The 14,228-nt window shown below is 37.9% G+C and overlaps 1 protein-coding gene across 1 annotated transcript in view; it reads right to left on the bottom strand.

Moving 5' to 3' along the window:
* Positions 1-14,228, bottom strand: part of MEIKIN (meiotic kinetochore factor) — a 133,688-nt gene that overhangs the window by 80,069 nt on the left and 39,391 nt on the right. The window contains exons 2-6 of the mRNA XM_069091671.1: positions 13,437-13,530; positions 12,356-12,443; positions 8,720-8,783; positions 8,325-8,462; positions 4,781-4,900 (exon numbers count right to left, since the gene is read on the bottom strand). Coding sequence (XP_068947772.1) covers positions 4,781-4,900; positions 8,325-8,462; positions 8,720-8,783; positions 12,356-12,443; positions 13,437-13,530 — 504 coding nt within the window. The remainder of the gene's footprint in view (positions 1-4,780; positions 4,901-8,324; positions 8,463-8,719; positions 8,784-12,355; positions 12,444-13,436; positions 13,531-14,228) is intronic.

Here is a 14,228-nt window from a genome sequence, read left to right as displayed (position 1 = left end):
CAATCCAGATCCAAGCAGGTTAAAGCAAAAGTGATTACCCCTCAGACTAGTCACTTGGTCCCCCTACACTCTGCAGGCCAGGAGCTGAAGCTGCCATGTGGTGCTGGCTGTGGGTTTCTCAGTGGCTTCTCGCCCCCGGGGGCAAAAGCCAGCACTCCCACTTACTGGGTCCCAAAGTCCAGACTGCACTGACCTCTCACTTTGTCCTTAGCATCTATGTGTTGGTAATTCTGGAAACTGCCACAGCTGCTACTGATCTGAAGTCCCTCTGGCTGGTGGCTGGTCAGACCTGCCCTGGGGCTAAAACCTCCAGTTCACCCGGGCCTGGGCTCTGCTCCTAGAGCGCTGCACTGGCCAATTCTTGCCAGCCTACCAGTCTGTCCTGGGGAGGGGGGGTTAGCTTCTCTGTGTCATTTTGTGGATTCTGCAGCTCCAAAGTTTGTTCAGAGTCCCCTTTGTACATTGATTGGGCCTCTCGCTTGATTCTAAGACAGAACAACTATTATCATTGTATAAACCATTCTCCTGATTCTGTTCACCTCATTCTGCATTAGTGTAAGGCAAGCAAAGAAGCACTTAGCACCTTGTTTCAGTTACTTAAGTCTTTAGCACCTTGTTTGAGCCCCTCGTGATCTGAAGGTGGGAGGAACTTGCTGATGCAACAGCAAGGGTGGGACAGGAAGGAGGACCACCGTGTAAAAGGAGGAGCACAAGCTGGGACTGAGCAGAACTGAGGAGAACACTTGGGGTGGCCAGCACTCTGTCTGTTCTGTTTATATTGCTTTGTGCTTGTTACTTTGTCAGACAGAAATAGTCTGTCTGTTATTTGTGTTACTTTGTCAGATCTGTTTGCTGATAGAGGACATTGCTGTTGTTATAGAAGTCCTGCAACCTTACTGCTGGTTGAGAAGCCCTGAAAGGATTTTCTTGTTGTCTGTTTATAGAAGTCCTGGAGGAGGGTTTTACTGATGTTTTCAGAGGTCCTGGGACTATACTAATGATTTGTGTTGATTTCTCAGACCTTGTTCCTGGGTCTGTGTTGATTTCACAGGCAGAAAGTGAATTGATATAGGTGCCGGCAATGTGGATGAATGTTGTTGTGGCTCTGTTAAGTTTTCTCTTCCCAGAAACAGAAACTGCACAGGGTTTGAGGTGAACTGGTCACCATGAGCTTCACTATGGAACAGGAGCTGAATAAGGAGCTGGAAGAGGACCTGGAAGCTGCCTACTCATGAGTCCAGGTGATGGTTGAGTGAATTCAGACAAGAGCTGGTACCATGAAAAGAAAGTCAATCAATTAGAAAAGGAGATCCAGCATCTTAAGGAAGAAAATGACTCCTTGAAAATCAGAATTGGGCAAGGGAAAGCCATCAAAGTTATAAGAGATCAAGAAATAAGAAAACAAAATATAAAGAATGAAAAAAATAGAACAGAATGTGAAACATCTCATAAGAAAAACAGCTGATCTGAAGAACAGATCAAGAAAAGAAAACATAAGAATAATCAGACTACCTGAAAGCTATTATAAAAAAAAGAATATTGATACAATATTACAAGAAATAATTAAAGAAAACTGTCCTGAAGCATTAAAACAGGAGGGGAAGGTAGGGATAGAAAAAAATCCACCAATCACCACCTGAAAGTGATCCTATGAGGAAAACTCATAGGAATATTATAGTCAAATTCTGAAATCCTCAGCTCAAGGATAAAATATTAAGAGTAATAACAATGACAAAAATACTTACATGTGGCGGTACCACAATTAGAATCACACAAGACCTAGCAGTGGTGACATTAGAAGATCACAGGTCTTGGAACACTATATATTGAAGAACAAAAGAACTGGGCTTCTGGTTAAAAATATCATACCCAGCAAAGCTAATCATAATTTTGAATGAAAAAAAAAAGACATTTAATGAATTGTCAGACTTTCAGGACTTGTTTAAAAAAGCAAACAAACCTGAACTTAATAGAATTTGACATACAAGAAAGAGCCAGCAGAAACATAAGGTACATACCAATGGTCAATGACAAGGGACGCAATAAGTATAGACTGGTTACTTTTTATATATGTAAAATGTAAAACCTATGTCTGAGATTATCATTCATAATTAGGTAGCTTATAAGAAAAATTGGGGTAGACCTGAATATGATTTGACTTCAAAAAGCAACAGTTTTCAAGGACAGCTAAAAGAGTAATTATTTTATACAAATGAGGTATGAAAGGAAGAACCAATACAGAGTAATTAGGTGGGGAAGGGGTGCTATTAGTTCTGCAAACCTACTTTCATTGGGAATAGGTTCAAGAGGGAAAACTACACACACATCTAGAATAGTATAAAAGTCTTCTGAATTTAGAAAGAAATAAAACTCTAAGGGATAAGGAGGGGGGAGAGGATAAAGGAGGGATCTTCAGATGGGAGGGAATAGCTTAAAAAAAGGGGTGAACAAAAGGGTATTTAATTTATGGGAAGGGGCAGATAAGGGAGGGATTGCTGGAGAAGGTGTAGGTAAAGTAACAGGAGAACAAACAGAAGAGTTAGGACAGGTGAAAAAAAACATCTGCACAAACATAAAAAAACAAAGATTAGCAGAATCTTAGTGAAAGTGTAGTAACCCCCCATTTTGTGAACATACCCCATCTTTCCTTATCATAGGAGAGCTGCCTAGGAAACCTACCAACAAAACCCAGCCACCAAACCTGCCAAGTGAAAACCCGTCCAAGCCTGCCACCTAAAGCCCATAGGGCCCCCCCATCCCAATTCTGTCCAGTTCTCAAAATAGATTTAGGAACTTTCCAGTTGGGCAACAAATTGATTCTTTGACAATAATCGTTAAGCAATGCTATCCTTTGGCTTCTGGATTTTCCCTGCTTGCTCTCCTTGGTGACATTTATGTTGTGGTTTTTGTCTATATAAACCCCGAGACATATATGCCTGGAACTGTCTGATTTGGGTATATGACCCCCGGCAGTCCTCAGGTTAATGATGCTCCACAAATAAATTCCATTTAAATGATTAATGGTCTCCACTTTCGATTCTCATTACAACAAAAGCATATATTTATCTATGTTTGTATGTATGTATGTGTGTATATGTATATATCAATATTTATATACAGCTATATCCACACTTAATTGTAGCCGGAGGAGGCAGGAGGGAGAAAGGGGGAAAAAAGAACAAAGTAAAAAGAGTACAGCAGAGAACAAGAGAACACCTACAAGGAAGCAAAGGAAAGATGGATAGCTTTCAACATAATATGCAGTATTTAATACATACTTTCCTGAAATGTAAAGTTATTGCTATATATTCTGAATCTGTTCTGTGAATATTACTTTTAAAAAATTCTTATTTTATATTTAAGTTTATATGTTTTTTTTATTTTTCTTATTATGTATTTAAGTTTTAATATTCATCTAAAGTGAAAAAAAGAAATAAATAACTGTAAGGAAATTTTAAATCATCTTTTTCCTATTTTGATGCCTATGTTTGATAATTTCAAGAGGCAAAAGGGCTCATTTTCCAAGTCAGATTCTTCCTTCAGCATGTTGATGGCAGTGATCATATCAGATACAGGGTAAGGGTATTAGGTAAGTAAGTTTAGGTAAGCACAAATGGTATATGAAAATTGAAATTCTCTGAAATTTCAGGTGAATTATGGGTTCCTAATTTGATGTTCTTCTTATAGCTCTATTGCTAATAAAATCAGAATCTTAAAGTGGTTTTTAACCACATGAAGTAGTTATTGGAAAGCCAACTTTACGAAGTTGGACTGAATCTTGTTACTAGCAGATTTTCGCAGAATTACTGAAGAATTTCTACAAGTGACTTGGAACGAGAGAAGTAGATCTATTAGGAGGAGCCCCCTTCAGAGCTATCTTGAGAATGAGACTTAATCCAGAATGCCCAAGGAAAGATGTTTCCAGGGACCAGACAAGTACCTGGGACATTTAGGACACAAGATGAAATGTGCTGATAAAATGGACATTGGGGACGGGTCAGTAGGTTGTAAGGAGAATGTTATTGTATTGCTTTGGCTTTTTGTTTCTTGGTGTTTATATTTATTGAGTTTTTTTGGTCACTTTGGTGACATGTAAATCTCTCTTCTTAAATTAGTACATGGTGAGCCCTCTAAGTAGTTTGATCTGTAGCTTGACTTAATTTACTTATAGAATCTATTTAACAAGGTTTGTCTCCTTGGCAGATATATAAGATTCTGACTCTGTGTGTATGTATTCTTTATGCCTCTCACCCCATCCTTTTAATGCCCCTCAAGGTAGACTATTATTCCATCCAGAAATCCCTAACATATAGAAGTATTTAAATGAGTGATCCTAGAAGTTGAGAACCCCAGGATCAAAGGGGGAAATATTACATTAAAAATAGCATTAGTGACTCCATTTTGCCTTTATTCACTATTTTGTGAAGCTAAGTTTCAGCTGCTTGTAAGTCATTTGATTTTGGAGAAGCCACTCCCTCTCCCAATGGCCACCTAACTTAAGGAATATCACAAATTTACCCCTCTCTCTCACCTCAGTGTCTTCTAATCCTCTCCATCAATGTCCACCAGTTGTCTCAACCCCTACACCCTGTTTCCTGTTTTTCCATTTTCTCGAAATTGTACATTAACTGGGTAAAAAACAATGTCTTTGGCTACCAAGAGTCTGAGATCCAATTGGTTTCTGCAACCACACAAATTGCTAAGTAAATCATTATCCAGATATAATTACTTAGTATCTTTATTCCACTGCAACACTTATGTTATTTTACATAAAGGTTACCTAAAATTGGTGAAAGACTGGAAAATTGCTGCATATTCTCTATAGCCACTGCTCTGCTGGTATCCAGAAAAGTAGAATTCTTGAATTTGAGATAGTCTTCAGAAGTAGAATCACTAATATCTAAACAGAGAAAAAAAAGGAAAAAAAAACAGCAGAGAATTCAAAACTGAGGTCAATTCTTTCCCACTTTCTTTGATATTCTTATTTACTACCCTCTTCTGCAACTACCAATATTCTATCCCAGAGCAAGATGTTCATGTAAAAGAGTGCCCTGGTCTCACTAAAGAAAAAAATTCCCCAATTTTTCTTCAGTCCTACAAGTTGTTCTCAAATCATTTTCACTTCAGGTTCACAGTTATGTAAACGGTTTAAATAAATGAGTACCATGAGTCAAGTACTGAAATCTTTAAGAAAAGTGAGTGATCTGGGAGATGGGCACCAGGGTTTAGACAGGGTTAAAGGTATAGACAGAGTGAACCTCAAATGAGACATTCAATTTAGATTCTGGAAGTGGCAAGGGGAGCAGAGTATTCTCATGCCCTTTCCAGGATCAATGTATCGGGGAATATAGGATCACAGATTCAAAGCTGGAATAGTATGAGATGATCCTGGCCCTGGTTTATAAAATGGAGATAATTGTGTTATATATGTAATGGAGGACATTCCAGTGAGAGTCTAATCCTTGTATCATGTGCAGAGGACTCATGTAGGGGCTTGTCTTTCCTCCTAGAACTGCATCTCCAAATTCTCCTTTTCTATTTCGGTTATCTGCCATCTTCTCTGTCACATACTTAAACCTCACTATATCATCCTTGACATATCCCCATAATCCAAACAGTTGCTGTGTTTTATTGAATCTAGATTCACAATATACCTTATCTCCATCCTTCTCTCCCCATTCATACAGTTATGTCCCTAGTAAAGGCCCTCATTACCGCTCATCTTTATTACTGTATTTCTAATTGGTTGCCCTGCCTTCAAACTCTACCTCCCCAATCTATCCTCTACACAAAGGCAAAAATAATCTGAAGGCATAGGCCTAACTATGTTACACCGATATCCAAAAGCCTTCAATAAGTCCTTGCTGCCTCTAGTATAAACGACTAACTCATTAGCATGGCATTTAACACTCTCCACAATCAGAGTGCAACCCAATGTCATACCAAATTTATCTCACATCATTTCCCTGGGTACATAATGAACCTGACATTACCTCTCTTATCCTGATGCCTTTATCTTCCTCCAAGCCTAAATTCTGGTGTTATCTTCTTGGTGAAGCCTTCTTAGAGATTCCAGTGTTAAATGCCTTCTCCCTTTACCAATTACCCTATGTTTACTTCTCTGTATACCCTCACTATACTCTCCTAGTAGGATCTGAGATCTTCTAGGGCAAGGATTGTTTCCATTATTTTCTGGATCCACTGTTCGAACACAGAGCCTTCTTTATAGAATGTGCTTAATACATGTCTGTGGAACTGAAAAGATGTAGACAAGAAGGAAGAGGTCCTATGCCGACGTTGGTCTATGGTTTTGACTTGACATTCTGGAAAAGCAATAACTACTCTTTTAAGCGGCATTATGGATAGAGCACTGGGTTTGGAATCAGCAAGACTCATCTTCACAAATTCAAATCTGGCCTTAGACACTTATGAGCTGTGTGAACCTGGACAAGTCACTTAAACCCATCTGTCTCAGTTCTTCATCTGTAAAATGAAATGGCAAACCGCTCTAGTATCTTTGCCAAGACAACCCCAAATGGGGTCATGAAGAGCCAGATGTAATTGAAATGACTGAATGACAATACTCTTTTAGTACTAAGTGGCCCTACGTCAAGTGTTAAGTTCTTTAAACTTAGGGAATAGTAAATAACATTCCATTCCCCAATTGATAAATGGTCAAAAGAGTTAAGCAGGAAGTTTTCAGAGGAAGAAATTAAAGGATATCTATAAGCATATGAAAAAATGCTTTAAATCACTATTGATCAGAGAAATGTAAATCAAAACAACTCTGAGGTACCACGTTTCACTGGTCAGATTGGCAAAGACGACAAAACAGGAAAATGATAAATGCTGGAGAGAATGTGGAAAAATTGGAACACTAATACATTGTTGGTGGAGTTGTGAACTGATCCAACCATTCTGGAGAGCAATTTGGAACTATGCCCAAGGGCTATAAAAATGTGCATACCCAGGGGCAGCTAGGCAGCACAGTGAATAGAACACGGGGCCTGGAGTCAGGAGGACCTGAGTTCAAATCCGGAATCAGACACTTAACACAAAACTAGCTGTGTGACCCTGGGCAAGTCACTTAACCCCAATTGCTCTACCTTCCCCCCTCCAAAAAAAGAAAATCTAAAAAAAATATGTCCAGCAATACTACTTCTACGGATGTATCCCAAAGAGATCACAGAAGTGGGAAAAGGACCCATATGTACAAAAATATTTACAGCAGCTCTTTTTGTGGTGGCAAAGAGCTGGAAATCAAGGGGATGCCCATCAATTGGGAAACGGCTAAAAAAAAGTTGTGAGGGGTGGCCAGGTGGCTCAGCGAGTAAGAGCACCGGCTGCAGTGTCAGGATGACCTGGGGGATCGAATCCAGGCTCAGATACTTAGCACCACACCCAGAAATAACTGGCTGTGTAACCTTGAGCAAGTTACTTAACCCCAAATGCTTTAGAAAAAAAAAGTTGTGGTATATGAATGTAATGGAATACTACTGTGCTATAAGAAATGAGGAGCTGATGGCCTTCATACTAACCTGGAGAGACTTAGACAAACTGATGCTGAATGAGAAAAGTAGAACCAGGAGAACTTTGTACACAATTACAAATACACTGTATCTGTGATGACTAACTTTGATAGACTGGGCTCTCAGCAATGCAGGGTTATAAGACAACTCCAAAAGACTCATGATGGAAAGGGATATTCGCATCCAGAGAAAGAACTACAGAGTCTGAATGCAGATTGAAGCAAACGACTTGCTTTCTCTCTTTTGTGGTTTTTTTTTGTTTCGTTCCTTCTTTCTCATTGTTCATTTCATTGGTTATAATTCTTCTTTACAACTTGACTAATGTTTAATGTGAAGGTAACTGTAGAACCTATATCAGATTGCATGCCTCCATGGGGGAGGAGGGGGAGAAAATTTGGAACTCAAGGCATTGTGGAGCTCAATGCTGCAAACTAAAAGTAAATAAATAAATAACACTCCATAAAAAAGCACAGCCTATGCTTTCATTGATTAGTACTCACTTCAAAATAATCTTTTCTCTTTAGTGGTGGTTCCTGTAGCAAATTTTCAAATGAAAGAAAGGGAAATTCTCTACAGCCAAGAGACCTCCAACTCTCTCTTGCCTCTTTTAGGTCTAGATAGCCCACATCCCTGTATGACCACCACACCATGGCAATGATATGACCCAATGCAGAAGGTAAAGAAGAAACACTTCCACCCCTACAAAAGGAGAGAGGGGAAGAGGGGGAGGGAGAGACAGACACTATGGTAACTTCTCTAATATAGAAAAATGGGCAAAAAAATTCTTTTTCTCACCTAAGAACTTTCCTCCCCTGAATATTTCAGGTGATGGAAAACTACTTAAACTATCTTCAAAGCTGGTGGTTTCTATATGAAAATTCATATCAGAAGATCTCAAAAGAGAGGAAGAAATACTACTCGATGAAGTTATACCTGCAAAGCAAATAAAACATATCATATGTGTCACATATGTGTCCCAAAATTTTTAATCTTAAAACTCTATGAAGACTTTTTGGGTGCCTTGTATGGTCAATATATCAGTCTGTTCTAAGTAACTCTTTGTTACAAGAGAGGGTCCCATTTGGGGGGGGACAGGGAAATGGGGTGGTACTGAAAAGTGACAGCAAAGTACCAAAAAATCAATAAAATATTTTTAAAGAAAACACATACATATATGGAATCAAACTTACCTGAACTTATTTGAGTGTTATTTGGATTACTTTCTCCTTGGAGATCATCATCAGTCATTGCTTCCTACATGGAATAAGAATTAAAGATACAAAAGATATTGTCAACTAAAATTATTCAGTGTTTGTTCTAAGAATGAAAGCCAACAAAAGCAACTTTATTCAACATAGCATGTCAGCAAGAATCAATTCCTCATTTATATAAGAGCACAAATAGTAACTCACATTAAGGCTTTCATGTTTGTGAAGTTTTTGACATACATTTTCTCTTATGAACTTCATGATAACTTTGAAAGGTAAGAGCCATTATTGTATCTTTATGAGGATGAAAAATGAAGAAACTCAGGGGCAGCTAGATGGCACAGTGAATAGAGCACTGGCCCTGGAGTCAGGAGGACCTGAGTTCAAATTTGACCTCAGACACTTAACACAAAAACTAGCCGTGTGACCTTGGGCAAGTCACTTAATACCAACTGCCCTCCAAAAAGAAAAAAAAAAAGAAGAAACTGAGACTAAGAGAAGCTAAATATAACTTGTTCAAAGTTACTCAACTACTAAGTATCTAAGCCAGAATTTGAATAAAGGTCTTCCCGACTCACAGTTCCATACTCTATTCACTATACCACTATATCACTATGCCTCTCAAATGCAGAATTAGCTGTAACTCATTCAAAAAAGAGCTGGTTAATTTTTCCCCACTAAAGTCTATAAACAATGGGATTTTCCATTGTAATTTCTAATAACAGCTAAGCTACATATAAACTGTCATTGAAGGTAATGTGACTTAATGGACAGTACTAGACTTGCAGTCAGGAAGACTTTAGGCACTTACATGTGTGGCCCTCGACAACTGACTTAGTCTCTCTGGGCCTGTTTCCTCATTTGTAAAACAGGGATAATATCAGCACTTGTCTCACAGGGCTGTTGTAAGGATTAAATGAAATAATGTATGTAAAATGTTTTTAAACTTCAAAGTTCTACATATGTTAGCTATGTATTGTGTTAACTTTCCTTAAACTACTTTAATGCCTTTACTCAAATGTGCCTTAAACTAAAAAGAATGAGGAAAAAAACTGCCTATATAAATCTATTAAAGTAGATGCCACAGAAAGTAGCTACAATAAAGAAGAAAAACATTTGAGACACCAAGAAACAATTCCCATGAGGAGAAAAATAGCAATTGTTTGAAGATGGTACTACATGGGTGATGGGGAGGTGGAAAGAGGAAGATTTGAGATGATCACTGACAGCAGGGAGAAGGCATTTCTTACTCTGCTTTTTCTGCCAAGAAGAATGACATCTGCATTGGAAAGGACAGAACAAAAATAACTAACAGGGAGTAGAAACCCAGGACAAATAGAGTGAAACAAAAGCACCTAATTGGTCTTGATGAATTCAGGGTACAATAGACCCAAATGAATTACATCCTTGGTTTGCTTAGTATAGATTTGTATGCATGGTTTCTCCTCTATTAGACTATAAACTCCTTGAGGATAGGGGCTGTCTCCTACATAGTAGGAGCTTAATGAACTTTTTATCGTGATTGATTGATTATATTTTTATCCCTAGTACTTAGAACAAAACCTGCTTAATAAGTGCTTAATAGATTCTTGTTTATTGACTGAATACAACTGTTTGGATTAGAAACCGGCTAAATGACCGAACTCAAAGAGTAGCTTTATGGTTCCATACCCCTTTAGTAGGTTGTCTATAATGTGCCAGGGAAATCAGCATGGCTCAGTGCCACTTAACATTTTTATCAATGACTTGGATAACTTTATCATTGCCAGAGGAATTATGATCTGCTCACCAAATTTGCAGAAGACAAAAAACTGGGTGGGATAACTAATCCATTAGATTATAAAGTCAGAATCAAAAAAGACCCTGACAAAAGATCACTACCATGAATCTATTAAGACAAAATCTAATAAGAAAACATTGTGAAATCTCATACTTGGGTTCAAAATATCATTGTTGCAATTACAAAATGTTGAGAGCATGATTGGAGAACAGTTTGTCTGGAAAAGACCTGGAGGTTTTAATGAACTAGAAACTTAATATGAGTCAGTGATATGATGTGGCAATCTAAAATACTAATTCACTGAAAGACCATGTTAAAAAAAAAAAGCACAGCTTCCAGACATTGAGCACATCTGCTGTCACAATTTAAGAAGGATACTGATGGGGGCAGCTAGGTGGCGCAGTGAATAGAGCACTAGCCCTGGAGTCAGGAGGACCTGAGTTCAAATCTGACCTCAGACACTTGACACAAAAAAATTAGCCATGTGACCTTGGGCAAGTCATTTAACCCCAATTGCCCTCCAAAAAACAAAAGAGAGAGAGAGAGAGAGAGAGAGAGAGAGAGAGAGAGAGAGAGAGAGAGAGAGACAGAGACAGAGAGAGAGAGAGAGAGACAGAGACAGAGAGAGAGAGAGACAGAGACAGAGACAAACTGGAGATTGTCTAGAGGAGGGTTTCCAGGATGGCGAAGTCCATGTCATATGAAGATCAGTTCAAGGAAGTGGGGACTGGAAAAAAAGAAGACTCAGGAGAGCTGTAATAGTTGTCTTTAAGTATCTAAAGGATTGTCACTTGTACTGATCAGCAACTGAGGGCCAAACCAGGAGCAAAGAAAGGAAGTTGAAAAGAGGCATATGTGGGCTTAATGTATTAAAATTAAAAATATATATATTTAGAGTTTTCCAAAGTGGAATGGACTGGCTTAAAAGGCAGTGAGTTTCTTCTTAGAGGTCTTTAAACAGTCTGGATGATCATTTGCTGGGTGTATTATTAAAAGAATAGGGGGAAGTTGTGATTTGAGTTGGATTATGTGGCCTCTAAGGTCCCTTCCAACTCTAAAATTCTGAGGTTCTGTGAGTAATGTAACTTTAAACTATAGTACTACACAATTCTTACTAAAATAGACGTAAAAAGTTTTTACCAAAATTTATTTGAACAGAATTTAGATATCACAAATTTTTAAATGTATATAATACTACATTAAGAATCAAATGAAATGTATCAAATATTTTAAGACATAAATATGTATCCCAAAATTTCTGTATACAGAAGTAATATAGTAGAGTGGATATGATGTTGATCTTGGAGTCAGAAAAATCTTTCTTCAAATCCTATTCTGAAACATACTGACTGGTTTGACTCCAGACACAGTCCTTAACTTCGCATTATCAATGAGGAAAGGGGAAGGGAATAAGCATTTATTAAGCATCTAATATGTACCTGGAACTGTGTTAATCACTTTGTAGATATTGTCTTATTTGATCCTAACAACAAACCCTGAGAAGTAGGGGCTATTATTATTTTACAGTTGAGGAAATTGATGCAGACAGAAGTTAAGTGACTTGCCAGGCTCACACAGCTAGGAAGTATTTGAGGCTGGATTTGAAATCAGGTCTTCCTGAATTTAAGCTCGGCACACCATGCCACCTATCTGACACCAAGCTGCATTATTATACACGCAGCCCTCAAGGTCCTCAAGTAAATCCAAACTATTGTTCTATGAAGTTTGGATTCAGCCAATGGGGCCATATGTGGCCTCGAGGCTGCAGATTCCCGACCCTTGTCATAGTCTCTAAGGGCCCTTTTACCTCTAATATTCCATGAAATAAGGATACATACCTTCTGTGCAAGACTGTTCTTGCTCTTGGAGTCTTCATTAGTGTGACTTTTTTGTAGTTTTTTTTGGTGTGCAACATTCAATTGCATACTAAGAAACAAACACTTTTTTTTTAAATTTATAAACAAATATTAAAATCTGTAAGCTAGCAGACTTTCTTATTTGGGGATTCCTAGGTTTTCCTATTACAATATTCACAACAGGTAAAACAAAAACAGCCTTATAAAAAGGCAGGAAGCAAACCAGGACAAGTTCTATAAATATACAAACAATATTAGACCTATTCAATAGAAATGATTCATCATTTACCTTTAATTAAAAATTAAAATATGTCTTGAAAAATTCATTATCTGATAATGTCAGGTTGTAATTATAGTTTTTGGAAAGAAAGCATATCAAAACATTATTTGTCCAACATCCTCAAATTATTTCTTGTAATGTGCCCCGTGTTCTAAAGAAACTGGATAATTCTTAATCTTCTATTTTCACTCTGACCCCTCTGCTCATTCTATCAACCAAGCTTGGAATGGAGTCTTCTTTCTTCTGTTTGTTAAAGTCTTTCCCTTCCTTCAAGGTGCAAATCAGATGCCACCTCCTCCACCCATCTCTACAAGGCCATCCTCCTCCCAAGTGAAAGTAACTGCTCTCTTACTTTCTCAAACCCTCTTCCCTTCCCCCATACTCTTTCAGTCATTCTGTTTTATCATCTATTTTTTTGTAGTTCTACTCCAGCTCCCAATGCTTTATATGCACCTTGAGAATGATACTGTAGTTATTTCTGCATCTCTAAAACCTAAAGTATAGTAGGTGACTAGGAAAACATTATTTGCTTAATTGAGGTTGAAGATGAAGAATTGTTTTGTGTGTTTAAATTTAGCTTTCCTTCACTAGATATCTTTAATTGCCCTGTAAGAAGAAAATTAAAAATAACAAGTTAATACTTCTGTTACTGTTAAAGTTTTGTCAAAAGCCACAGAACCAGCTAAATGTTCATCTTTAAAGCACATAGTCCCCAAGAAACAATTCTATAGAAATCAAACAGTAGTCACAGTAATAGATACAATTTTATAAGTTGACACAGACCAGTGTTTTGTAGCAGGGCTCTCATGTAATTGTGTTGCCTCAACGTTCTCCTTCAACTTTGGTAAGATTTTCATTTGAAGTTTTCCTTTTGATCCTGTGAGGAAGTACTTGTTTTTCAATCAAACCATATTTAACAACAGAAAAAAAAGTTAGGTGTGGGTGGTGGTAGGAAAATATACTTAATATTTGGAAAGTCTTTAATCTCTTTTGTACAGTATGGTTAGTTAATGTTTATTGATTGGCTGTAATTGACTGTAATTGCTGTGAAGCCTTCCTTTTGTGTAGCATTCTGTGGAATTGCAGTGCCAAGAACTCAAGCTACAAAGAAGGGAAAAGAAAGGAAAGAATAAAGGAGGGAGAAAAAGCACGTTCCTCTCAGTTTTTATCCTCCTTCACTACTCTGCAAGTTGTGATACGGTCTATGAACCTGTGATACTGGTTATCTCTCTACCTGTCTGGTTGTTTCTTCACAGGCTCATTTGCTCAAGTTTCATCTATTTCTTATACTCAAGTTTCTGTTCTGGGCTTTCTCTTCTCTCTGTACCTGTTTTTCCTTGGTGATTGTATTAGATCTTTTGTGTTCAGTTATTATCTTTATGTAGATGACAGGCAAATCTATATGTTCTACCCTAATCATCACTCTCATGGGAAGGTAGGTAGTGCAGTGGATATGATGGGAATGGGATCTGAACCCCCAAAAGCAAAAGACCATGTTTTTGGGATCTGGACCCCAAAAAGAAAAAAGCCCCTAGACTTTCCCACATGGTCCAGATCCCTGGTGATTCACCTGGG

Source organism: Petaurus breviceps, unplaced genomic scaffold (assembly GCF_028583685.1).
Source record: "Petaurus breviceps papuanus isolate PSGF00001 unplaced genomic scaffold, PetGlider_PUasm1.0 189, whole genome shotgun sequence".
Taxonomy (NCBI): Eukaryota; Metazoa; Chordata; class Mammalia; order Diprotodontia; family Petauridae; genus Petaurus; species Petaurus breviceps.
This window is presented reverse-complemented; position numbering and strand designations above follow the sequence as displayed.